General features: G+C 51.4%; 2 protein-coding genes across 4 annotated transcripts; both read left to right on the forward strand.

The window, feature by feature from the left end:
• The first annotated feature begins 210 nt into the window (after positions 1 to 210).
• SFXN3 (sideroflexin 3) lies at positions 211 to 7,453 on the forward strand. Of its 2 annotated transcripts, none has more exons than XM_072971778.1 (11): positions 211 to 358; positions 1,719 to 1,882; positions 2,539 to 2,713; positions 3,010 to 3,104; positions 3,469 to 3,544; positions 3,707 to 3,792; positions 4,002 to 4,129; positions 4,327 to 4,376; positions 5,226 to 5,275; positions 5,744 to 5,791; positions 6,060 to 7,453. In XM_072971778.1, exons 2-11 carry the CDS (start codon positions 1,722 to 1,724, stop codon positions 6,154 to 6,156), a joined length of 966 nt encoding a protein of 321 aa, XP_072827879.1. In that variant the 5' UTR covers positions 211 to 358; positions 1,719 to 1,721; the 3' UTR covers positions 6,157 to 7,453. The 2 variants fall into 2 exon arrangements, with proteins under 2 accessions (XP_072827879.1, XP_072827878.1); XM_072971777.1 differs by lacking the exon at positions 211 to 358 and adding an exon at positions 364 to 471.
• Positions 7,454 to 21,376: 13,923 nt separating this feature from the next.
• Positions 21,377 to 25,577, forward strand: KAZALD1 (Kazal type serine peptidase inhibitor domain 1). Of its 2 annotated transcripts, none has more exons than XM_015244697.3 (5): positions 21,377 to 22,055; positions 22,458 to 23,014; positions 24,141 to 24,322; positions 24,406 to 24,553; positions 24,740 to 25,577. In XM_015244697.3, exons 2-5 carry the CDS (start codon positions 22,510 to 22,512, stop codon positions 24,832 to 24,834), a joined length of 930 nt encoding a protein of 309 aa, XP_015100183.1. In that variant the 5' UTR covers positions 21,377 to 22,055; positions 22,458 to 22,509; the 3' UTR covers positions 24,835 to 25,577. The 2 variants fall into 2 exon arrangements, with proteins under 2 accessions (XP_015100183.1, XP_015100184.1); XM_015244698.3 differs by having other exon boundaries at positions 21,379 to 22,055; positions 24,162 to 24,322.
• The last annotated feature ends 589 nt before the right edge of the window (positions 25,578 to 26,166 follow it).

A 26,166-nucleotide genomic window follows, 5' to 3' on the forward strand; every position in this document is an offset into this window, starting at 1 on the left:
CCCTCAGTGCGCACCATCAAAGGATGGCCCCTCCACGCCGCCTGTCTTAGTCCAGCTCGCTGCAAGCCTTCGCCTTGGGTACCTAGATTCCTTGAGGCAGACGCCCTGTGCCTCCCGAGGCCAGCCAAGGGACTGCAAGCAAATGGGGCAGCACCCGCGGCCCCTCCCCTCCTCACTCCCGCTGCAGACGCGGCTTGAACTGATCCTGAGCCTGGATTGGCTCTGAGGCAGAGTAGGGCCAGGTCTCCGTGGCCCGGGCTAGGGGCGTCGCCCCTAATAACACCCATCGCCCCTCGGTTCTGCCAATCCCTGGCCACGTCAGGCGGATGCACGAAGGGAGCCCCCGCCCCTAAAGCTGGTGAGCGTCAAGCGTGACGTTACGCGTGATGGGTGTGAGGGCGGAGGAGACTCGCGGAGAGGAAGGCGGGTCTGAGAGCTGCAGAGGCTGGGAGCCCGGTAGCCCAGGAAAGCGTGAGTGCTCGCTGTGCCAGGCGAGGTTGGGAGTCTGGGGAGTAGGGGGTTGAGGGCTGGGAGTCGGAGAAGGATGCTGCCTTTGAAGTGTGCTCCCTGTCCTGTGGGATTCAGTATCCGCTGCTTTAGGGAGGTCCATGGGGCACGAGGGAAGGTTGGTTGGGGAGGGAAGGCCAGGGTGGGGCTCTGTGTGGTCACAACTTCAAGTGTCTACAGCTAATGTGTGTGTGTGTGTGTGTGTGTTGTGTGTGTGTGTGCAAGTAACAGTCTTTGTGTGCCAGTGTATGCAGGGTGTGTCCACCTCGTTTGTATGTATGTGTAGGGAATGTATAATGATGTCTTTGTGTGTGGGTATGTGAATGTGAGTGTGTGGAGAGAGAGGAGGGTGTGTCTGCCTGTGAGGGAGGAAGTGTGGTTGGAGAGGATTAGTCATTCTGTAGGATTTTGCCCAACATGGCCAGATGGCTGCTTCAGGCTTTCTCTCTGTGCTGAGTGGAGGGGTCATTTACTGAAGCTTGCTCTTTGAGAGGCAGGTGGCTCAGGAATAGGTGGATGGGTGTCTTTGCCAGCCCTTCCCAGCTGGAGAACAAGGAGAGCCTTGGACCATTCAGTGTGGGTGGAGGAATATGGGTCTGGAGAGGGGACTTGTGCCCATAAGCACACCTGGCTGGCTGGCATCAGCATCCCCTGTTTGAATAAATCTGGAATAAATAAGCCCTGGAGTGGTCAATGAGCCCTTGGTCTCCTCCAATCAGGGCCTGGAGTGTAGGATGGCCTATGCCATCTTCCCAAACAGCCTTGAGGGTTTGTATGTAGGTCTTAGGGCAGCTGGGGCCTAAAGCTGGCATGAACATAGATGTGTAATGAATATAATCAGTGTTTTTATGCATCAGAGCACACGAGTAGCTGCATGGGATTAGTTGCTTCTCATGCATCAACCACACACATGTAAATGCTCATTCGTGAAAAGCTGCATCAGGCCAGAGAGCAAGGATGTCTATTTCCCTGGCTCTGTTTTTCCCTGTCCCTTCCTCCAGTGGCTGCAGGTCCCTGGGCGGGGACATTGCCTAGAAAACAGCTCCTCCTCTCCCCCCACCCCTTGCTTACCTATCTGGAGTCACCTTGAGCTCTAGAAGGGATTGGCAATAATAGGTCCAGGGACCAGGGTAGGGCCACTAAAGTCTCCCCCATGTGGAGCCTTTGGATCCCCTACTTGGAGTCCTCTTACTCTGGTCCCTGCCCTGCAGGAAATGGGTGAGTTGCCCTTAGATATCAATATCCAGGAACCTCGCTGGGACCAAAGCACTTTCCTGGGCAGAGCCCGGCACTTCTTCACTGTGACCGATCCCCGAAATCTTCTGCTGTCTGGGGCACAGCTGGAAGCTTCCCGGAACATCGTGCAGAACTACAGGTGACTGCGGACCCCATCTGCCCCAGGGTCTCATTCCTTACCATTAATACAGTACTTTTGCACCTGTTTCCCCTCACTTGAGTGTGACCCTGTTCCACTCCTCCACCCCCTAACTGTCTGGCCCTGTCTGTTGGAACCACAGACAACTGGAGTACAGAACTGTATCCCAGGGGATTTCAGGCTGTTTGGGTTGAGGAGGTGGTGTTGATATTTATGGGTAGGGGGCTGTTCTGTGCTTCACAAACGCTCTATAGGAATCTGTCCCACTGCTGGGCCACCCTCTGCAAGGACAGAGAGGCTCAAAGTTGGGTCCCAAGGAGGTGGGACGGCAGCCCCCTTGTCTCCAGGAGGAAAAACCCTTGCAACACCTCTAGCCATTTTTGATCGATTGGAAACAACCACTACCCATGACTTAGTGTTTTGGCAGAAATAGAAGGGCATCTGTCTCCCTGTGGCTTGAAGGGAAACAAACTTGCCTCCCAACTTTCTGGGAAGATTTGCTTCCTCCCCAGAGACAAGGAACTCTTTTATCCTGAGATTGGAGGCCAGCGTGCTTGGTCCTCTGCCCAGACTTACCCTGAGCTGGGTGGGCAGGGCGTGGGAGGGGCGGATATGCTAACTAGAATTGCCTGTCTGCTCCTTGCCAACCTCTGCAGGTCCGGCGTGGTGACGCCAGGGCTCACCGAGGACCAGCTGTGGAGGGCCAAGTATGTGTACGACTCTGCCTTCCATCCGGACACAGGGGAGAAGGTGGTCCTGATTGGCCGCATGTCAGCCCAGGTGCCCATGAACATGACCATCACTGGCTGCATGCTCACCTTCTACAGGCAGGTCCTATCCTGTGTATCTCCTCCCTGGGCGCTCTGTCCAAGCTAGAGCATAACTTGATGACTGGGCACTTCCTCTCTGGGCCAGTGGGTGGTGAGAGCTTGTGTTAGAATCCCTTCCATTCCTCAGGACTCAGCTCCAGAGACAATGGATGTGTTTGTGTAGGGAAGGTCATGCAGGGGTCACCAGAGCAAGTTCTAAGATCATCAACAGGGCCCGTCCTGAGGGTTTGGGGATAATCTTTGGGGCTTTATTACTGGGGAGGGACATGATAGAAGTGTCTTTGTTCCCTCAGGAAGACCCCAACCGTGGTGTTCTGGCAGTGGGTGAATCAGTCCTTCAATGCCATCGTTAACTACTCCAATCGCAGTGGTGATGCTCCCATCACTGTTGGGTGAGAGCTCATTCCCAGGAACTTCTCTCCCTTCCCTCCTTTGCTCTCCCCTATTAGCTCCTGTTCCCTGAGGGCCGGGCAGCCTGTGGCTCCAGCGCTCTCCTCTCAGCCCGCCCCCCTCACTTTCCTGGCCTGGCTGAGGGCATGGGGTCTTTGTATGTATGCTTTGGGGGGACCCACTTCTCTTCCAGGGGAGGGACTGGGGCTTCCAGACAAGACTGCACTGGAGCAGAGGAGACATTCCCCTGCCATGAGGCCATCCTCCCACGCCTCATACATTGAAGAGTTGGCATGTCCCTGAAGGAAAGAACCACATGCTGGACTATTCACCTTTCCCCTTGTGTCCTGGCTCTTCCTCCCACAGGCAGCTGGGAACAGCTTATGTGAGTGCCACCACCGGGGCTGTGGCCACGGCCCTGGGACTCAAATCCCTCACCAAGGTAAATGCCTTCCCATTCCACTGCCCCCAACTCACCCTTTGTCTGCTTCCTTCTTCCCTGTTGCTCCTCCATCCCAACCTACAGGCTCCCCATATATCTCCTCAGAGTTCCTCACCACCCCATGGCCCTTAGGGCCACTAAATGACATCTCTCCTCCCCCAGCATCTGCCCCCACTGGTTGGCAGATTTGTACCCTTTGCAGCTGTGGCAGCTGCCAACTGCATTAACATCCCCCTGATGAGGCAGAGGTGAGTTGCCCCGGCTCCTGGCATGTGCACACTCAGTGGGCATGTAGGCCTCCCAGCCAACCACAAGAGCTGCTAGGCCATGTCTCAGACTGATGCTGGGATCCTGGGGTGGGAGAACCAGCCTTTGAATCTAGGCTGTCTGAGGGGACCCCAGGGACTAGCTGCCTGTGAAGGCATTGCAGGTGTGATCTGACAACCACCCTTCTCAGGGAGCTGCAGGTGGGCATCCCAGTGACCAATGAAGAGGGTCAGAGGCTTGGCCACTCGGTGTCTGCAGCCAAGCAAGGAATCTTCCAGGTGGTGATATCAAGGATCTGCATGGCGATTCCTGCCATGGGTGAGGCAGGGGTGGCTTGGTGGGGCACAGGAGGCTCTAAGAGAAGGGAGTGTCATTGTCTGGGGGTTTTGAGAACTCTGGGAGCTAGAAGACTCTGGGGGAGAGTGGGAGGAGCTGGGAAAAGGGATCCCCTCTTCCTTAGGGTCCTGACTTTCTCTCCAGTGACTCCCTCCCTCCCTGCTCTGCTCTCCCCTTAGCCATTCCCCCCGTGATCATGGACACCCTGGAGAAGAAAGACTTCCTGAAGGTAGGTCTCTCACCTCTCATGTCCTGGAAGTAGTGGTGACTGAGGGCAGAAGTGACCAGTCCCTGACTCCCTCTCCAGCCTGACCTAAGTCTAAGGCTTCCTACCTTTTTGCCCCACCCCCTCCACCTTCATTCATTCAGCAAGAATGAATTGGGCTGAAACGAAGGAACACTGAGGGTGCAGAAGATGAGGGAAGGAAAGAAACGGTTTCTGTCCTGAAGGAAGTTGGTGTCACTCCAGAAGCCTCTGACCTGGCTGATAGGGATGGACTGTCACAGTCATGCTTGGTATCATGCTCATGCCTTGCCTGCGAACAACATTCACACACACACACAGGCTCACACATGCATGACAGGACAGATAGTAAGGCACAGGAATCCAGGCTCTGGCTCATTCATTGAATCATATATTTGCAAATGTTTGTTGAGTACCAACCGTGAACCTTAGAGGAACAGAATGGTGGTCTCTGTGGCTAAAGTTAATTGAGAAGGGGGTGCAGAGCAGGAGATGTGTTTGGAAAGGGCCAGATTCATGCACTGTGATGGGAGGGAGGAAGTAGAGGGCTAGAGGGGGCTTCTGGAAGAAAGCAGCTTCTGGAGGAAGTGTGGGAAGCAATTCTGAGATGAGAATGGGTGGTGGAACACGCAGGAGGGTGTCTGTAAACAGGCCTGACTGGAGTGGAGGGTGGTGATTTTGAGGTCCCAACCCTGTTGTGGGATTGGGAGAAAGAATAGGGCCATGAATGAGGCTCAAAGGCAAGGCTGTTGGGATAGAGCCCTGGTAGGTGAATGTGTAGAGGTGAGGGGGGCACGGGACACACACTATTCCAATGTCTCTGTCTCCCCACAGCGCCGCCCCTGGTTGGGGGCTCCCCTGCAAGTGGGACTGGTGGGCTTCTGGTAAGTGCGCAGGGAGTTAGTTAGCTAGGGTGTGTGGGAGTGTCCTTTCCACGGTGGTTGTGGGTGGGTAATATTGCTTTTAAGTTGTTTATATACACCATTCATTCATACTTGCAGCTGGTAGGGGTTATGGACACCTGTTGGGCATACTGTATATGTTGGGGTGATCTTGGTCCTTGAAGATGAAGAATCTAGTCGAAGGGATTCTAGTCTTCCTTCTCCATGGAAATATACCTTTTTGGACTATGCTGGAGTTGCCTGTACATTGAATTCCTGATTATGTCACTGGCTGTGGAGCTCTGGGTCACTGTTCTGGAGGCTCTTTCCTCAGCCAGAACCTAATGTCAGCGTTGGCTTTAATCAGTCTCCACCCCTAGGGGCTGTCTCCAGAGGTGGGGTGGGGTGCAGGGAGGGAACACCCTTAGATTAGAGCTTCACAAACCTTTCCAACACTCTTCTCTCCCCCAGCCTGGTATTTGCCACCCCCCTGTGCTGTGCCCTCTTCCCCCAGAAAAGGTAAGTGCTGCCCCCTGGCTTGGCTGGGGGCTCCAGACAGGTTTCCCCATCTCAGGAAGCAGCTAATCTTAGGTTCCTCCAGTGAGTTCCCAGAGGAGGCCTGGCAGACGCTTAACTTAATCTGGTGGGGGGGGAATGACAGTGATCCAGGACTTCTCGCAGTCAAAGAAGAAGACTCTGTGGCCTGGGAGGAGTGGTGGTGATCCCTTAGCCTGAGGTGGAGGTGGCTCAGGGGGACACTCAGCCTGCCTGCGCTGTTCTGTTGCAGCTCCATACATGTGAGCAGGCTGGAGCCAGAGCTGAGAGCTCAGATCTGTGAGCAGAACCCCAGCATTGAAGTGGTTTACTACAACAAGGGGCTTTGAGGGAGGGCTAGCCCCTGGCCCCCTCCCTCACCTCCTTGGGCTGCTGCTTCAGTGGAGCCTTGCTGTCCCTGCCACTTGCCCATCTGAGTGATACTGGGCAGGGGCCTTGGTGGGGGAGTCGTTGAGACCAGCAACCCGTTAGGCTAGGAGAGGTGACCCCATAAGCCTTTTCTCTCCTCTGATTTCAAAGAGCAGGGTCACATAATCCACATAATCCCTTTTCTCCCACACTAGTGTGTCTATGGGTGTACATATGTAGTATGTGTGTGTACATGATGTCCTGGGATGTCCTCATGTCTGGCTTCCCTTCTTGGCCTCTTGCCACCTGCCAGCCAGCTAGGCTACAGGACTTTCTTGCCCAAACAGTTCCACCAGCCAAGTCATTTCTGATGAGTTCCTGCCCCTTCTGAATACAGGAGGAGCCTCAGGATTTCAGGACAGAGACAGGGATACTAGTAGGCCAAACTGGGCTGAATCCTTCAGCTGTCTGCTTCCTGGCTTCTGAAGCTGACGCAGGAACTGGGCTGGCAGAGGAGGACATGTCAGGATAAGGAAGGCAGGGGGCTTATCTCTTCCTGGAATAGGCCATTTCCTCCCCTCTTCTCTACCAGAACAAAGGAGTGTCAGTATCCTGTACTCCTCTTGACATCTTCCTGACTCCCCGACACTGCAGTGTGGGCATCTTTAAGCACAATCCTGGGAGTTCTTGGTCCACTCTGATGTCATAATCTCAGATCGAAGCCTACAATCCCAACCCCCTCCTCCAATCAAATGGCCATGAAGGCAGAGTAAGCATTCCCCTTTAAAAGCCCCACTGCACCCTCTTACAGAGGGACACAGCTGTGGGAATGGTGCTTAAACTCCACAGGTATCTGAGTGGGTGTAACTAGGACACCCTCAAGGGCAACTAAGCTCTGAGTGTAGTCTTAAGCTTGGGATTTTTTGTTCCATTGACCTTGTTAGACATTCAGCAGAATCCTGACCTTGGCTACTTCTGTTTCTTGAGACTTGACCCTGTTCCTCCCCCTACCCCCATCTCCAAGAGGAGGAAGGGCCCAGGCATCAGCGGCTAGTCCAAAGGGGAGGTGGGGTTGATGATGAATATGTGCTTGTCAACTTACAGAGTGTGGAGTTGGACCTTGACTCTAACTCCTGTGACTTCTGGCTGAAGTAGTGGGGTGAAGGCCCTAGTGGGATCTCCTAAGAGCACTTTCTTGCCCCTCAACCAACCGTCACCAGTAATAAATGCTATGGTGCCATTGTTACTCAATAAAATAAAAACCTGTCTACTTCTTGATCTTCGCTTGATTCCACTTCACTTGGGTGCCCAGAAGAGCCTCCTGCCTGCGGCCTTCCCTTCTCTCCCCAGTGAAATCCAGGTCTTAGTCTCTTCCCTCCCCTTCTGTAGGGAGCCTCATTACCCAGCAGAGGGCGCGCTGAGATTAGAAAATCAGCACCCCAGTATTAAAGTAGAGGGGAAGCCTCCATCTTATATTCTCTCAGCAGCTGGAGCCCTGACTTCGTTTACATCTTCGTTAGCGGGGCTGATCACATGCCTACAAACCAACTCAGGCTTTGAGCTTCTTGGTCCCCTCAGGCATCTGGCATGGGGTGGTAGCCTCTGGGAAAGGAAGGCGAGAGGGCTAAGCACTGCCCAGGTCTTATCAGAGAAGTTGTTAGGGTGCCAGCACACCTCTGCACCCCTCCACACCCTCACTGATGATGCAATACTGGAACAAGCCTGGTGGGGGCCATTGCTAGTTAACACCTCTTCCCCCATCCCAGGGCCCTCCACCCCCTCCCTGCTTAGGAACCCCCTTTTTTCTGGGAAAAAGAGGTCCAAAGTTCACACCTGTGTATTCCTGGTGAGAGCTACTATTAAACAGTGTATTAAACAGTGTAAGGTTGCCTCTCTCACCCTAAGTCTTGGCTTTGGAAGGTTCAAAAAAATAAACATGGATGAATCTATAATAAAATCCATTCCCTACTCCCTGTAGGAAATACCCCTCATCTCCCTTTTTTCAGCTCAAAGGTCTCACACTAGGAGAGAAATCTTTAGGGCTGAATGGTCCTACAGCAGCCTGAGTGAACATGCTATCTTGGCCTGGGCTCACTTGCTCCTCTTGGGAAGTAGAAGTTCACCTGTATGGGCCACTGCTAGTGGGGGTGACACAGCTACTGCTCACTGAGCCCTTCTGTGTGGAGCCAGGCTAAGTGAAGCCAAGTGCTTTACGTCCATTATTTCTTTTGATCTCCACAACCACCCTTGTGAAGCCAAACATGTTTTGTCCATTCTTAGTAAGCACACAGGCTTAAAGATGTTAAGAAAGTTGCCAACAGCTGCACAACTAAAGGTGGTGGAGCCAGGATTGAAGCCAAATTGTGTGTCTCTGAAGCCACTGTGTTAGGCTTCTTCCTCACCTGCCAGCTGCCTGCCAGACCTGAGGTCATTTTCCTAGTCCCTTTAACACTCCAAGATATCTCCTCCCTGGGCCCAGTTTGGTTACAGGCCAGCAAAGCTGACAACATACAAGTATACACAGAACTTTTACTGAAGCCACTGAGGAGTTTCCAAGTTTGAGGGTTTTATAGCTGAAGGCACATAAGCAAATATTCCTATTCTCAATTAAATATGAGATGACATTTAGATAACCAGTTTCAATTCCATCCTGTTCTGTCAGTAGGACCAGTGCCTTAGGAGGAGCACCAAGCCCACTGGAGCCCCAGGTCAATTCTTGAAGCCTCTTTTCTGCAGTTACAGCTTTGGCCTTTGGCAATCTCCTTAGAAAGAGGCCTTGCACTTTTACTGGAAAATCTAGGTAAAATAAACCCACTTGGGGAATGAGGTACAGGAATCTGTAAAACAAAATCATTAGGAACATTTTATAACAAAATCTCTGCAGATAACACTAAACCATATCAGAAATAAGATTGGCCAGGGCACCAGTGGGTCAGAAGGAATGCTGTTTCTAGCCATCTTTCCATCCTAATTCCACACCAGCTTCTCAAAGCAAAAAAAAAAAAAAAAAAAAAAAGTTAGCTTTAGGCTAACTTCACAGATTATCTAGGGATAAATCCTAGCCAGATACATTTTCCAAACTGCTTCCACATGCGTGGCGTTTTCCTTGAAAGTCAGCATTTGGGCAGAGGTAGCACTTTTCTCACAAGAAAGTAATTTGCCCCACTCTTGGGCCTCTTCTCTTCCTCCCAGTGCTCAGACTCCAGAAACCTTCTCTGGGAACCTGCATCTGCATACTTGGCCTTCCTCGCTTTCCCTGGCCTCATCTGCTCCAGGGCCCACCCTGTTCATTATAAGAAAGACTACAATCCTTCTCTCCTGGCCCACGTTCTAAGGAAGAAAATGTCTTGGGTCTGGAGCCCTGACTTAGCCTGGCCGTAGGGAGGGGACCTTCCCTCTCACTAGGGCTAATGAGGCTGGCATATTACAGACAGTAGTTTGGGCCAGCTTTAGCTCCGGTCCTGTGGACTCATACCCATCAGACTAGCCTAGTCCAGCCTAGGCCGGTGTCCTAGGAGTTGGAGCCAAGCCCCATTTTCTCCCAGTCAAGTTCGTCCCTTTCAAGTCAGCCCCCATCCAGGGCCTGTCAGTCATGGGTAAGCCACGCCCCTCGCGGGAGAGAGAGCCAATGAGAAGCAGAGTCCCGCCCCTGACGTGACCTCTGTCAGTCAGTTCGGCTGGCTCCGCCTCCTTCCCGTTTCCCAGGTAACGGCTTTAGAGAATGCAGTTCATATCCCCTACCTGAGCCTGGAACATACGTCACAGATCCGCTTCCGTAGTGACCGCAGTCCTTGACCGTTAAATCCGCCAAATCCCCTCCTTACTTTTCAGTTTCGAAACCCAGGGGCGCCCCAGTGCCCGCCCTTTGATTTCCTACCCAGAAATATGCGAGGTTTTCCAGGAACCACGCGAGGCCCTTCCTGGGTCCCAAGCCCGGATTTTTCTCAGCGGTTTCCGAGACTGGTGGTCCTACCTCATGCGCCTTCCGCCGTCTCCCCGTCATTCCGCCCTTGCCTCCCACAATTCAGTGAACTCTGTTTAAGTGTGGCTCTGTGCCCGGCGCTGGGTAGAAATGGGCTGTTGGGCGAACAGAGTGCCTTCCCATCTGCAGGCACACAGCCTGTGCTCGGCAGGGATCAAGGCACCTCTCTCGGTCCCCTCCGCCAGTCTCCCCGCACGTCGCAGTGATCTCAGGTCCTGATACCAAGCAACCTTTTGCTAGGAATTGTGGAGGAATCTTGACCCAGTTGGACCATTCCCCCAGAGAGCTTCTGGAGCTGCTCTCTTCTCTTATACACACATCTTTTTCTTCACTGGCAGCCTCACCTTCAGGCCACAGCCTTCTCCAGCATCCTCCTTCCAGTCTTCTCAGACCAGCAACATTTTGCAACTGAATAAAGACCAGGAGAATTGGGGAGGAACTCTGTATAATTGGGCTATTCGCACGCGTGCACACACAAACACATACGCGGCCTCCATACATCCAGTAGGAAAACAACATCAGTGCCTGTGACAAGCAACACACAACTCCTTCAGGGTAAAGTGTTTGCTTATGGAACAAGAGTTTGCTATGTTAATCTATAAATTATCCAGGTAACCACCTACATTATTTTCTGACTGAAGACCTTCCCCACCAGCAAATCCTCAAGTGACAACTTTTATTTCCCAGAAGGAGCACTACTGGCTTGGGTTATAATTGAAGTTATTTATGGAAAGCAACAGAGAATGACTGTGGCTAGCTTCAGTAAATAGAGGGATGTATTGGAAGGATTCTGCAGTAGCTCTCAGAGCCAGAGATGGAGCTAACCAATCAGGCCTCAGAAAAGGTAGGAAGCTAGGCAGCTCTGAGGCCTCAGCAACTGGAGTATATGGACACCACCATTAAGGTAACAGCTAAAACCAACTTCAGTTAGCTTGCTAAACAATTTTCAATCTGTTTTACTCTTCAACCAACCTGAAAGATATGATATATCCACAAAAGAAACAATGGCTCACAGCTTTAGTGATTTTCAGCCTGGAGGATGGGAAGCATTTCTCCCAGGGAGGCATTTCAGAATCATAGGGGTAGTGTGGCTTGAAAAGTCCCCTAGGCAAAGTGAAGCTTGTCCCTGGATGCATCCCTACATGTGATAGCTGGCAAGAGAAGGAGCTCAGCTTTCCCTCTTCCCTGTCTCTCCAGGAGTCCTCTCCAGCATCCCTAATGCTGCCTGCCCTGGGGTGGGAGGTTCATTTAAACGGGAGAGAATAATATGTATAGGACCAATAATAACACATGTTTTAGTAAATACCTAAGACTGCGTTAGTAAGCTAACATGGTAGGACCAACATACGGGTGGGGTTCAGGGATTCCACATTCATTTATTCAGGACAACCCAGGGAAAGACTGTCTAACACGTCACTGGAGCCACTGTTTCCAATTCTGTGGTGTTCACCTACCCTCCACCTCTGCCGCTCTTGGAGGCTGGCACAGAGCTGCCATCATTTAAGGCACACTGGAAAGGAGTCACTGTCATGTAAGTCTTGTCCCATTACTATTGAGTGGCCCCACAGCAGAGTTTCTTAAGCCTCTGGTGATACAGTTTCATTGTCAAGACCTCCTTTCCAGGGTACCAAGGCACAGTGGGGTGGTGGTGTTGGGTAGTGGTGGTATTAAGCATTCCCCCTCCACAACATACCTAGAAGGATTGCTCAAGACACTCAAGTTTGGTTCATTCTGCTAGACTTGCTCGTCACTGCTGGTGACTTTCTTCCAGGGCCCCATTTCTGCAAGCTGGCTTCCAACACCTGAACCTCCAGGCTGTCAGTCTTTCCTGCTTATATCTGACCCCTGAGATGTGGATAAGTTTTGAGTTCTTTTCCTTTGGCCAAATCAGGTGACCTCTGTTTAGTTGTCCCAAACTTTCCAAGACCACTAAGAAGGCTTGTTGCTTAAAGAAACCAGGTAGGTCCCCTAAATCTGCAGTTTCCAAACTGTATCCTGAGGCACCCCAGAATGCCACAGTGAACTCCTAGGACTATCGCAGGACATATTAAGGGAAACCCAGGAGTACTCAAGATTTGTTGGACACTACACAAACTACTAGCTTGAGGTAGTTCAGTTTCAAAGAGAGTGTTACATCACTTTCAATGATGAATTTGCAGAACTGGGTTTTTAATGCTTGCTGTGACAAAAAGGAAGAACTACACAAAAGTCAGTGTGAAATTGGAACTGGTGGCAGTATCCAAGCTGGTTCCAAGTTTTGAGAAGTTATGTAGAGCCCAACAGGCACACACATTCCATTAGTAAGTAACAGAGGTTAAGAATGATATAAAAATATTATCTTTTTTCTTCCAATTTATGTGTGTTAGTTTTCCAAATAGCTACAAAGGAGTTAGGATGTAAATACATACTAAGTTGTTTGGACCTAAGTAAAGGGAATTGTTAGATATTTATTTTGGCCTAGGGTGCTGTGAAAAAAATTACTGAAAAACTAAGGAGTCCATGAATGTAGAAAGTTTGGGAACCTCTTGCCATAAATGAATGATGGAAGAAATGAAGGAAGAAACCTATCACTAGGTTGCATTTGGGTCTAAGACCTCCCTCCCCCTCTGTAAACTCACTAGGTACTGTGCCTTTGTAGGAAATTGTCTCTTATTGAATTCCTAATAATTCCTTCTGGGGAGTTCTAACCTTGTTTGGGGATCCAGGTTGTTCACAAAGTGATCAGAGGGTGGTAGAGTGTCCCTAGCGACTGTGGATGGTGGCGGTAACTTGGAAGCCAGAGCTGTATTGGCCAGGCCGGCTCAGAAGATCAGAAGCAAAGGAGAGAATGGAGGCTGAGGACAGTAGGGCCCCTCCTTAACTGGCTCTGCTCTGCATCTCCACCTGGGTTGCACTAGGTAACCCAGTCTCCTTGGTAAAAGCCTAACTCTCAATTCCCAGAGACCTGCTCTACACCGCGCCCCCTGGAAACTACACTGGGTCTGTTGGAAGGAACAGACATGCAATCTCTGGGCTCCTTTGATTCTCACCCCCTTATCCTGGTCGAGGGAGAGGGTGGATGCTGCTGGGGCCCCATGCAGGTCTACGCTTCACTCTCCTTCCCTACCCGCATCCTCAGGTGACAGGCGGGCGCCTTCCCGGCGCGAAGACTGCAGAACTGGCGGGTCCCTAGCTCCCTGGCTCATACATTAAAGATGCGGAGGCGCCGGGACTGCGGTGCCACAAACATGATGACAAATTTTTAATCCCGAGCAAGAAGATGCTCGGAGATGGGGGTCGCGGGAGAAAAATGAATTACGTTTTTATTATGTGTTTTATTATGCTGTAATTGAACAGGATTAGGTGAGAATACAATATATTTCTGATGCGCGGGGAGGGGGCGGGAAAAAGGCTGACAGCGAGCGCGAGACCGCGAATCCCGCAGAGAAGCCGGGGCTCCAGGATGCAGCAGGTCCCAGGGGAGAGCAGAGGAGCTCTCCAACTGGGCTGGGTGGGCCGAGCCTCTCTCTCCCCTCTTCCCCCAGCAGTTTGGGCCAGGATGGGGCGGGGAGGGGGGTGTTTTGTGGGAAACTGCTTCGGAAGGACTAGGTTAGAGGCAGGTCCCCCAAGCAAATGCTGGAGGAGGGGACAAGCTTGAGAGTTGGAGGGCTGGGAGCTCACAAACCCGCCCTGGACGGGAAACTGAGTAACAGAAGGAGAATAGCAGAGGCTATGAAAAGATAAGGCGCTCTGGAGTCATGGGGTCCCTGAGGCTCGCAAATTCACTCTTGCTCCTAACATCTCCCCCGCTGCACATGTCGGGCAGAGGCGAACATCGGAGCGCCCACTTTGTGCCAGGCTCTTGTCTACTGCAGGACAACCCAGGTTTTCAAGCACTCCGCCTCCCCCAGTATCCCACTCAGCTCCTGTCATCTCTGAAAAGATCCACATCTACACAGACTTAACCTGGCACTGTACTCCAGGAGGCCTCTTCTGATAAAGGGCGCCCAGGTGAGCCCTGGAGCTGAGCTGTCCGGGCAGGTTGGGCGAACAGTCTTCTCACCGCGGAACCACCTCCCTCCCCGAGCTGGCCTCTCCGAAGACTCTGTCCGCCGAAGCCCGGGCAGCTTCATTAAGGGCCGCCGCCAGCTCCTCGTCTCACCTGCTGCAGCGCCCCTCGCGCTCCGCCAGGGACCCGCTCCTGGCGGTGATGAAGAGGCCCATTAGCCGCTTCTACCTTTAGGGCGGACTGGGCAGCTCTCCCCACCTTCCAATTAGGACATTAGAAACCGTCAACCAAGATTAATAGTTGCCCGGCTCCGGGGCAGGGAGATGAGCCCAGATATCGCTGCAGCGCCGCTCGCTTCGCCCCGGCTAACCTGGTGCGGGCTGGCTCATCATCCGCCTTCGCCATCCCTCCCTCCATCTCCCTTTCTGTCCCTTAGGCGCCCCTGAGGCTATCAGGTGAGCCCCACGATGGGGTTGGAAATCCTATTTCCTGCTAGATCTCACCTGGGCGTGCTCCGAGGCAAGGCAAGTAGGGCAGGAAGGTGCACCCTCTCCACAGGTCTCCCACACCCTTCCCAAGGGCTTGACTGAAGGACTTCTATTCTTAAATGATGGCCCCAACTTCGCTTTCTCGGAGAGGCTTCCTTGGCCCCCTCTCCTCCAAGTCAATTATTATTCTTGCTCATTGCCCCAACATATTTTTTGGTATATGTACCACATGCATGCTTTTACCTTTATTTGTGTGGTTATATCACTGTCTCGTTCACTGAACTGTGGGTTCCACGGGGAAGGGACCATCGCTGTACTCACCGTAGGCTCTGGAGCTCCTTCAGTAATTGTGTGTTGAATGAATGAGGGAGCAACAGGCTCGTTCCCTGTATTTTTATTGAAACATCTACTTCCTGTGTAAACTCTTCCCACCCCCTTCTTAAAAACCCTCCTAGCACCTGCAGTCTTTTTTCTAATTCATATTATAATGGTAGCTTATTATTTCAGTGATTATCAGTACAATGTCTTCTCCCCCTTGAGGCCATAAGCTCCTGGAGGGCAGGCAGGGCCTGGGCCCACAGCTGCCTCCCAAATGCCTGCCAGCTGAAAGCGCAGCAATTACATTATGGTGTCTGAGGACTCAAAAGACTTGGAGCTCTTCCAACCCCATTCTTTTGGGGATTCCGTGGCCTGGAGAGGCAAAGTGACTTGCCTGAGGTCATACAATGAGCTAGAAGCAAAATCTGGGTGGAAACAACTACTCTTTCCATCACATTGTGATTACTCTCCAAAGCTCACAGCATCTGGGACCCTGGGGAAGCAAGCCTCTTCTGAACGCTGAGGTTTCTAAGCCTTGGAGAATGGTGGTCCCAGGAATCTCTTCCTTTGGCGATGGTAGTCACACAGAACTAAGCCTCTCCCTCTCCCTCCAGGGATTTGGAGCTCAGAGGTGCCCTATACTCTGTGTCAACAGGGGCAAACCCTGTCCATTAAGTCTCAATTCTAATTTCTCTTCTTTGTATGTAAAACTAGGGGAGCCCCGTCTCTCCAGGCCTGGAGGGACGTGAACTTTCTCTGACCTCCCTCTCCCATCCCCACCCCCTGCTCCACAAGACCAGGTGAAAAAATGATTTGGGCGCAGAAAATGAAGGGAACTACAGAGGAAGTGCTTAGACTGAGACTGGGACCTGAGTTCTTCCACCTCATCGCACACCTGATATCACCTCTCTGGAACCCACCTACTCTAGGGGGGAGGTGCGGGACTGGGTTTGAGGATGGGGGCAAAATCTATACTTGACTAGGTTTTGATGACCGCAAGCTTTCACCTTGCAGATAATGGGGTGAACGGCGGTAAATTCTCACCGACAGAGAGGGCTCCCCCGGCCTTAATGAGATAATCAATACTTGTTCTCGGCTTAATTTCCATCTAATTGCTCTTTAACGACGCCGGATAATGGGCCGCCTCCTGTGAGGAGAGAGCTGGCTGGGAATCCGACCCGTCTCGGGCTCCCGCCCCTCCTCCCCCGGGCGGGGTGCCCTCGCGCAGGTGGGATGGGGTCGCATCATGCTCCCCCGCGGAGCTGGAGCTCCCTCCGTTGGTCTCCTCGCTGGGTGCTGCCACCTGCCTGTGGCGTTCTCGGCCCCCGCAGGGGGCGCTCCAAGCCTTGGATGCCGGACCCCAGCCAAGCCGCTGGGTTCAGGGCTCCAGTTCACCCACCTGATTAGTCCGCGGAACCCGCGTGGTGCCCTCGCTCCCTAACGGCGCCCCCTTCTCCCTGCTACCTGCCGGGCCAGGCACGTCGTGTCCGAGCTCCCCAGGCCGAGCTGCAGCGCTTCTGGACAAGCCCTTTCCTCTTTCCCTCTCACTTCCATGCACTGCAGGGACAGTGGTCATGAGGCCTTAGGTAAAGTGCTGTTCCTGTACTTAAGGAGGGCTCCGATCATACCTTTCCCTGTGAGGTAGCTGGGCTGCTTCCTGCAAGGGAACCTCGCTAGTCACCACAGACCACTCAAACAAGGAGGGGCAAGATGTGGAAGGCTGGGGATACCCACAGTTCAGTGGCTCACACTGACCCCAACTCAGAGAAGCACTTTGGCCTCAGGTGTCCAGATGCTGTGACCAACGAGGTTCCCCATCACCTCCCTACTTCCTGATCTTCTGCTGTCTGGGCACACACTCACCTGCATTTCTACAACTTGGCTTTTGAATATGGGGTATTTAAATTTATAAGACACCAGCTGCAGTTCTAACTCCAGCTGCACTGGAGTTAGGCGGATAAAGATACAGTGATATTGTTAGGATAATGTGATGGTTAGAATCAGGCCTTGAACATAAGCAGCTCCAGGTTCAAGTCTTGGCTCTGTTGCTTACTGGTCAGTATGACAGTGGGCAAATTTACCTCCAGGTCTGAACCTCAGTCATGTAAAGAGTAAGGTTAATAATCCTACCTTTGTGAATCTGAAACAAGCTAATGTAAGTAAATTGCTTGCCACAGTGCCTGGCACCCTGGAACCATTATTTTCTGTAGTGTTTTTTCTTGGGGGGGGTAGGTAATTAGGTCAGAGTCAGAGATAGAAGTTTGGGAATCATTTGGACATTATGTAAAATAATGGTGGGTGGAATAAGGAATCACTGTAGGGATATCAATGGGAAGTTATCTCATTGGCTTCACAGAAAATTGTCTTCAAGTAAAAAGTCAGATGGGACTGACAAGCCTGCTGCTTTGGAGAACATCACCTATAATAATCAAATCTTCCCTTCTAAATGTGCCATAATAAAAAGTAGGCTTCAAGTGGTGAATCTGGGACTCTCCCCATGCCCTTATCAGGTAGATGCAGAGTATGAAAATGTGTGAAAGTATTTATCTTTCCTAACAACTAGCCTCCCTTCCCTTTAATGACTCTGGATAATGATTGAAAAAGCAACTTATATACTAAATAACTAGTATTATCTAGTATTATAGATTCTACTAGCTTTTCCTTTGTCATAAGTTTTAGCCTCTCATGTTCCAGAAGACCCACTTACTCACCTCATGGTTATAGAACTCTATACATGGGATAAATTTTCAGTGATACACACACACACACACACACACACACAGACACACACATAAAAACTGGTGAAATCTGAATTAAGCTCCATAGTTTAGTTAATAGTATTGTGGCAATGTCAATGTCTTGGTTCCGATAATTATACTATGAGTATATAAAATAGTATCATTGGGGTAGGGTGAGTGAAGAGTACTTGGGGAACTTTCTGTACTATCTTGCAACTTCTATTCATGTCTAAAATTATTTCAAAATAAAGTTTTTTAAAAATCTAAGGGAAGAAATCCTGGTCATCATAGAATCTAAGGCTCTAAAATATTTATGTAATGGCTAAAACTAAAAAGACCAACATTACCAAGTGTTGGCAAGGATGTGGCACAATGGGAACTCTCATAAATTGCTGGTGACTATGTAAATTGATACAGTCACATTGGAAAAATGGTTTGGCAGTAACTATTGTTGAATATATGCATATCACATGAAGCAGCAATTCCTTTCCTGGGTGTATCCTAATTTATATAAATTTCAAAACCAAGTAAAATTGGCATACAGGATTAGAAGTGGTTATCTAGGGGGAAAGGGAGGGATTAATGATTGGGAGGGGGCATGATAGGGGCTTCTGGAGGTGTTAACAATGCTGTATTTCTTGGCCTGGATGATGACCACATGAGTGTTCATTTTGTAATAATTAATCAAACTCCACATCTATTTCGTGCATTTTTCTCCTTGTCTTCCTTATACTTCAAAATGGAAAAAGGAAGTTAAAAACAAAGAGAACAGAAATGTAGAAAGAGTCTTAATGATTTAAACATCTTTTCTAAGCTTATCAATATAAAATGTGGTCGTCAGGTCAGATGGAGTTATGGTTTCCATCTCAAAGGTAGATGAGAAACTGGGAGTTTAGGGGGGAATTGCCTCCTGTGATATAAGAAAAGTAAACAAGAAAATTTTCACCTGATTTTTTTCTACATATATTAAAGCTCATTCAGCTTGCCTTAATGCCTTGGTATTACAGAGAACTAGTCTTCCGGATATTCCAGATTTCATTTGGTAACATTTTTTGTAGCTAAATTATAATGCTTATCCCCCCTCCTGGCTGTCCCAACTTTCTACATTTATCTCAACATCTTAATTTACTTATAAAAATAGCTTCTACTTTTTTATTATGAAAAACAATTTTACAAAAAAAGGAATAGTGAACATTACGCTCAACCATTTGCCTCATTCCAGATTCTCTTACGGTGTTTACTGATGATATATATGATAAATATTTACACAGCTGTGATCAGTATCCATATACTTCTCCTTTTCACTTAACCTTATTTTCCTACACATATTTTTCATTTTGACTGAGTTCACCTATTTGTCATAGTAGGTAGCTGCAAGGTATTCCTCTTAATTACCTATGATGAGCCCTTTTTTGACTTAACTGATTCTAATGCTCACAGGAAGCACAATTCCTCTATACCCATCTCTAATGGGTCATTCCAGATCATTTGTTTCACTTCTGCTTCCTCCTTAAAGTTGCAGCCATATTACTTTCACCAGATGTGTCAAACCAGGGTTCAAGAAGTGACAGGTTAGAATGGATGGGTCCTTCCAAGATGTTTCTTACCAAGTTAATGGTCCTTTATGATTTGTTTCATCTTATGTTGTTCATTTGTCTAGGACCCATTTCATTCTATCATTATATTTAACAATTATTTCATGGGTTAGTGGCTGAAAGAAAGTGAAGTTACGGTAACCTGTGAACTCCAAGCTATGTATGATTCACAGTGGAAAGCAAACTACATTCTATACCTCATTCCTTCTTCAGTACAGGCATCTACAGGAAAGAGTGAGAAGGGGAAAGAGGCAGGTTTAACTGATCTTCAACAAATTTTAACTTCACCCTCCTCCTCTGAATTTAGTCTCCCTCATGTTGATGCAAAGGATGCTGCCACCTGGCTTGTCTCCTTGCAGTACTCACATCATCTGAATTAAGAGGTTCCTTTTCCCATGGTCCACCAGTTTTGCACGATCTGGTCAAATCGAGTCAACATTTTCAAACTATAAATATGCAAAAATTTTGGCTACTTCTTTACTATTTATGTGACTAGATTATTACTGAATGTGTTTTGGAGCCTTAATGGATAAGTGTCAGATGATGAGTATCTTGGGAAGTATTGAGACTTTAAAATTATATTATGCCAAAAATCCCTTCTAACAGCATTTTTACAATATGTAGAGTTTTCTTGGAACAAATCTCTACTTAAATATCTCTTGTATAGTCAACATCTTTGGTGCCCACTGTATACAAGGTCATGTTTGAGTCTCCAACCGCCTGACCACCAGAGGGCGCCGGTTCCCTGTCTATCCAGCCTTTGTCAGCGACTCCGAAAATCCAGGTAAACTTGACTTTCACACTTAGGAAAAGTCTTTCACATTTAATCCACAAATATTTATCAAGAATTTACTGTGCCTCTAGGAGTGGGGCTAAGTTCACAAGATACAGTGGTGAGTTAGGCACAATTCCTAATACCAGACACTAAGAGCATAGCAAAGACTGAAAGTAAACAATCGGCTACAGTAAAGTGGGGTAAATGAAGAGTTTATAGATCTGTGGAGTTTGTTATTTAAATATTGGCTCTTGGTTTTAGGAGCCGGTAACAATTCATTAAGCGGTCCCGGCTTGCTTCCGCTCTGTATCCCGGACTTCGATCTCCTCCCTCAAGGTATTTTGTAAGAAAGAGCCAGACTTCTTGTGTTGCTCCATTAGGCAGCTCCGCAACTTCAAGTACCACCCCCACCTCCCACCCAAACCTTTTTTTTTTCCCCAGGGCTTTCTGCCGTTATCTTACTGTTCCCTTCTGCCCGGGGTCGACACTTCAGTTGCCCCCGGGACCTAGTTAGGGGTATTACCCACAACTGTCAGCCACACCTGGCTCCGCCCATTCTTTTTCCGGTTTAAAACCCGCGGGCTTTTCCTGTTCTGAATTCCTAGACTTCCTGTTTGATTCTCGCGACAGTTGCGAGACTTCGCGTGAAGTTTGCTTCTCTTCTCTCTTTCGCGTTTTAGAGACCAGGTGACTGTGTGCATGCCAGTGCCCATCTTAGCAGAGCTCGTCTGTTCAGGAGTGACGTGTAGGCGGCTAGGGAACCCCTAAGTAAAAGGGCTTGGCCGAGTTCGGGTCCGGAGGGAGAGTCACTGACCGCTTCCGAGAGCTGGATTCCCGGACCCCCAGTGCGCATGCGGAGCCGATCCCCCAGGGCGGGCCCGAGGCTGAGGCCCGGCCCCAAACTTCGAGGTTGCTTCAGAGAACCATAATCAAGCTGCGCCTCCCGGGGCCAGGTTCTTATAGACCGAGCGTGACCAAATGTTGTCCCCTCCCTGGGTGCAAAGCTCAGTTTTTGCCCCCTACAAATTGGATTGCAGCGTGGCTTCCGTAAGCCGCTTGGAGCAGGCCGGGACGGGGCCTGGCAGACCACCGGTAATGCAGGCGGACCTCCAGGAATGTTCTCCTCCCCGCCCCCAGCCCAAAGTGCCACGGTGGCGCTGGTGGCCGTCGCGAGATCGAATGTCTCCGGCCCTGCCAGCTTCACAACCACAACCTGTAATTCTGACTCGGAGCGAGGCCGGCTGGGGAGGCGCCCCGCCCACCTCTCCCTGTGGCTGCTAGTCGGCTCAGACCTCTAATCACCCCGCTCCTAAACGGGTTGAAGCACCTGCCGGATGTGGGGAGGGAGGAGGAGGAGGCCACATGTGAGGAGGCAGATGTAAGTGCCGAGACAATGGTCGGCGCCTTGGTGGGGAAGCGGAATGGACAAACCTGCAATCGCCCCTGGGAAGCCGGCCCTGGGATGTGGGGAGATGATGATGGTTGGCCTTGCCCTCCAGGAGCACTCAACTTGGCACCCGAGCACCTACCTGCCGCCCGTTATGCAGCTGCTCTAGCGGGTGGGACTGTAGAGTCAGATGGGACTGGGCCTAGCCTTTCAGTCAACTCTTGAAGCTTCCCAGCCACCCCCGAATCCCCATCCCTACTCCTAACCCTCACTCCACCCTGTCTCTAGTCCTTTCCAACTTGGGTGTCCGGTTACTGCTCTTCTGTTCTTACTGTGACTTTGGCCCAGGCTAGGGGGAAATGGCTCAGGAGGGTCCCGTGCGGCTGCATAAAATTGGCAGCTTCAGAAACAGGGAGGAGGTGGGGTGTGAGACGTCGAGGGGCGGGGAGAGGAGGCGGAGGAGCTGCTCTCTGAGTGCAAGTCCGTGGACTCTCAGAGATCCTCAGGTCGGAGCAGAGGTGGCCAGCAGGCCCACCAGATTTCTTTCCACTGCCTGCTTTTTCGGACTGGAGTCACAGCTGTTCTGAAGGGCTTAGTCCCGGACAATAGGTGAGCTCTCTGGGCCCCAAGCCATCACCCCCCCCACACACACACACAAACACCTTATTCCCTTTCTACCCTTATTAACAACTCCTTACTTCTCCTGAGGCCACCATCCCCATCTGCCTGTAGGTCAGGAAGCTTCAGAGTTGGATGGTGGTTGGTTGTGGGGTGTGTGTGTGTGTCTGAACTTTTATCACCCCCTCCTCTCCCCTCTCTCCAAACTCCAAGACCAGCCCAATCAGTTACCACCCAGCATAACTGGATGACCCCTAGAGGTCACTTTGCGTCTCTGTTGAGGGTCTACTTGACTCCCAGGTAGCAGGGGAGGGGGCAGTGCTTGGGTCAAACTTGGTACGAGGAACAGTGATGTTGCTTCTGACCTCCTGATCTGGCTTCCCTCCCCGGCAGGGTGCCACGCACGCGCTGATACCCCGAGTGCTCTCAGGGCTTCCAGCTAATCATGCCACAGCCGCCCGCAGCTGCCTTGGTGCTGCCCCTGCTGCTGCTACTGATGGTAGTGCAGACGCCGCCCCTGGCGGGCGCGCGGGCGTCCCCGGGCCCTGATTACCTGCGACGCGGCTGGCTGCGGCTGCTGGCGGAGGGCGAGGGCTGCGCTCCCTGCCGGCCAGAAGAGTGTGCCGCGCCGCGGGGCTGCCTGGCCGGCCGGGTGCGCGATGCGTGCGGCTGCTGTTGGGAATGCGCCAACCTCGAGGGCCAGCTCTGCGACCTGGACCCCAGCGCCCACTTCTACGGGCGCTGCGGCGAGCAGCTTGAGTGCCGGTTGGACGCAGGCGGCGACCTGAGCCGCGGAGAGGTGCCGGAGCCTCTGTGCGCCTGCCGTTCGCAGCGCCCGCTCTGCGGTTCGGACGGCCGCACCTACGCGCAGATCTGCCGCCTGCAGGAGGCGGCCCGCTCTCGACCGGACGCCAACCTCACCGTGGCGCACCCAGGGCCCTGCGAATCGGGTACGCATGGCCCGGGGCCCTGACTGCCGGCACTTGGGGTTCACCAAGGCATTGCTCCCCGACCCCCAGCTGCACTGGTCTTTGGCCAGCGGAGCGGGAAAAGATCAGGCCAGGATATCTGCTGTCAGGGTTGGTATACAAGGGCCACCACCTGAAGGTGCGAGTCCTAAGCCTTGTCGATAAACTTCGTGCTCTGAGGCGCGTGAAAGCTCTAGACCCGGTTGGCAGAGACCAACTCTCTGAGGGAGCAGGCGCATAGCTGACGCTTGGCTTCAAAACTGATTGAGTGAAGAGATTCTCAGACTTTGCCCAGACCGCTGGAATCCAGGCAGGGAGACGGGTTCCTGTGAGATGCAATCAGGTTTCGTTTGGGCAGCGGCTTCATAGGGCAAGTAGAGCAAGAGCCTAGTTAATCCAGTCTCCCCACCTCTCTCCGTGCCCCCCACCTTCTTCTGCGTTTAGGGATTAATGAAGGAAGGGGCTCTTCTAGCTCCCCTCCCTCCCTCATCCCAGGGGGTTGAGGGCCACTGAGGTTTCAACTTTTCTTTGGCAGCTTTAGTAGCTTTCACTTCCTGAGCCCCTTTGGGGGGTCTGGCTTGCTGGAGTTGAGAGGAAAACAAACACCCTGCAGGGGTCCCGAAACTTTCCCCCACAGCTAGGCTTTCTGCCCACCGCCCAGATTGGTTTCAGGGTCTCTGCCTTGGCCACGTGATCCCCACTGAGGATGGGGTGGGGAAAGTGCTGCTCTTCAGGCCTTTGGCAACTGGACTTGGTTGGAGAAAGGGGAGGATGGAGTGGGAGAGGGAGGTGTTGATTACAAGTACAGCAGGATAGAGGCCTAGAGGGTGGAATGAGGACAGGGGAGCAATCAGGGGCAGAGTGTGGCTGTCAAGCTGAAGTGTGGGTCTCAATGCTTGTTTGTGCATCTTATCTACCTGTACATTTCCATCTCTGCATTCCTACCCTTGTGTGTACCTGCATCTCTTTATATATATCTGTGTATATGTGCCTTGTCCTGTTTATAGATGTTTATTCACCTCCATATATATTATGTTCCTTCACAAACATGTTCACAATGGTTTGTCTATGGGGCCTTGCTGGGCTGGATATGTCATCCTGTTCTCAGGCCTCCCACCTCCATCCCCAGAGCCCCAGATAGTGTTGCACCCATATGACATTTGGAATGTGACGGGGCAGGATGTGATCTTTGGCTGTGAGGTGTTTGCCTATCCCATGGCCTCCATCGAGTGGAGAAAGGATGGCTTGGACATTCAGCTGCCAGGGGATGACCCCCACATCTCTGTGCAGGTAGGGGCAGAGAGCAGAGGCCTCCCCGGGGCAGCCCAAGACCCCCCCTAGAAGCATGCTGCTCACTCCTCCTCTGGCTCCAGTTTAGGGGTGGACCCCAGAGGTTTGAGGTGACGGGCTGGCTGCAGATTCAGGCTGTGCGTCCCAGTGATCAGGGCACCTACCGCTGCCTGGCCCACAATGCCCTAGGCCAGGTGGAGGCCTCAGCTAGCCTGACAGTGCTCACACCAGGTAAGTGGGAGCCCTGAGCTCTGGGGGCTGGGGGAATGCTAATGGATTTGGGGCCTTGAATGTGCATCCATGTGTGTGTGTACATGTGGGTGCACACACAAGCATGGCTTTCCCATAGACTGGGATACATAGGCACTCACAGCCCTGATTTCCTGTTCTCTCTCCTTTGTCCACGTGTGTTTGCAGAACAGCTGAACTCCACAGGCATCCCCCAGCTGTCATCCCTGCACCTGGTTCCTGAGGAGGAGGCTGAGAGTGAAGAGGGCGAAGATTACTACTAGGTCCGGAACCCTGGCCCTTGGGGGTGGGTGAGTGGGGATAGTTTTCATCCCTGCTCTTGAAAAAAAAACTAGAATAGGGGAGCAGAGCCCCTTCACTGATTACTTTAATGCCCTGAAGCAGGGAAGATGTGGCAGTGGGTGGGAGGGACCAAAGTTGGAGGAGGGTAATGAGAGAAGCTAAGACTAGGGGAGGTGGGATGCAGAGGGGCCCATGCAGGAGATGCTCTGGCCAGGACAGTCTCCTGAGTAGATCAGCCAGGAGGAAGGCAACAGCTGCCTGCTGGTCTTTAGCCGGGTGGGGGTTGGGGGGAGCAGAGCAGACACAAAGGGATGCAGACACCAGGATCCTCCACTTCTTTCTGGCAGCATTTGCTCCAGCCCTGCTCAGCCAGTCTTTTGCTCTTCTTCACAGATCCTGCTGTTATTTTCCTAGTCGCCAATCTTTGTCTAACCTCAGCTAACCCTTCCTCAAAACTCACCTTGAGATTTTCTCTTTCCTAAGTCCAAATTGTACTTACTAACTATGGTCCTCTTTACTGTTTGCCATCTGCTGTCCAGAAGAGCACGATGGAGCATGATTTAGTTCAGTGCAGTAAGATGGACATTTGGTCATGCCTAATTTCTCGTGTCCTTTTAGAAACTCCATGAGGGCAGCACCATATCTTATACTACTCTGTATTGTACGATGCCTAGCACAGGACTAGGCACAGTAGGCACACAATAAAGATTTATGAACAAGCTGAGATGCAGATGGTTCATGCAGATTTGCACATGAAGACTGCATTTTTCTGGGAGGCCTCCCAGGGTAGTAGGACTCTGGCTTCCAGAAGCGTGTCTCTAAGCACATGCCTGCCAGATGTAGAGGAAGCTTACACTGGGGCCTGGCCCACCCTCTAGTGTGGAAGGCTGGAGCCATCTGGTTGGAGGGAGGGTAACCTCCTGGTCTACACTCCACTGGGGCGGGTCTAAAGATAGATTGCCTGCCCCCCTGTCCCCTCCCCAGGCAGAGTGAGGAACCAGGTCTATGTGGGTAGGACCCAGATTGAAAGCATAAACTGGAAGGAGGGAGAAGTTCAGTCACATGTATGGGCTGCACCCTAGATTCCCCTACCAACACACCCATTTTCCCGCTGAACCCAGACAAAGTCATAGTAAGCTTGTTTCCTTATCTGTCCCAACTGTGCCATGCCCTACCTGGCTGGAGGTCCCTCATGGAGACGTGCTCTTTCGCTCCGGAAATCTCTCTCCACACTCTCCTTACCTAGCCCAGGAACACTGATGAGACACAGGTTTATTGACTGATTGAAAGAGAAAATGAAAGCTTAAGTTTGT

Source organism: Vicugna pacos, chromosome 11, assembly GCF_048564905.1.
Source record: "Vicugna pacos chromosome 11, VicPac4, whole genome shotgun sequence".
Classification (NCBI taxonomy): domain Eukaryota; kingdom Metazoa; phylum Chordata; class Mammalia; order Artiodactyla; family Camelidae; genus Vicugna; species Vicugna pacos.

What these genes read in the sequence shown, in the direction of transcription:
- SFXN3 (XM_072971778.1), top strand. Translation starts at nt 1,722, where the DNA reads ATGGGTGAGTTGCCCTTAGATATCAATATCCAGGAACCTCGCTGGGAC. An exon ending in TGCTCACCTTCTACAGGCAG is followed by an intron (nt 2,714 to 3,009) that starts GTCCTATCCTGT and finishes TCCCTCAGGAAG; the next exon opens with ACCCCAACCGTGGTGTTCTG. An exon ending in ATCCCCCTGATGAGGCAGAG is followed by an intron (nt 3,793 to 4,001) that starts GTGAGTTGCCCC and finishes CACCCTTCTCAG; the next exon opens with GGAGCTGCAGGTGGGCATCC.
- KAZALD1 (XM_015244697.3), top strand. Translation starts at nt 22,510, where the DNA reads ATGCCACAGCCGCCCGCAGCTGCCTTGGTGCTGCCCCTGCTGCTGCTA. An exon ending in ACCCCCACATCTCTGTGCAG is followed by an intron (nt 24,323 to 24,405) that starts GTAGGGGCAGAG and finishes CTCTGGCTCCAG; the next exon opens with TTTAGGGGTGGACCCCAGAG. An exon ending in CCTGACAGTGCTCACACCAG is followed by an intron (nt 24,554 to 24,739) that starts GTAAGTGGGAGC and finishes GTGTGTTTGCAG; the next exon opens with AACAGCTGAACTCCACAGGC.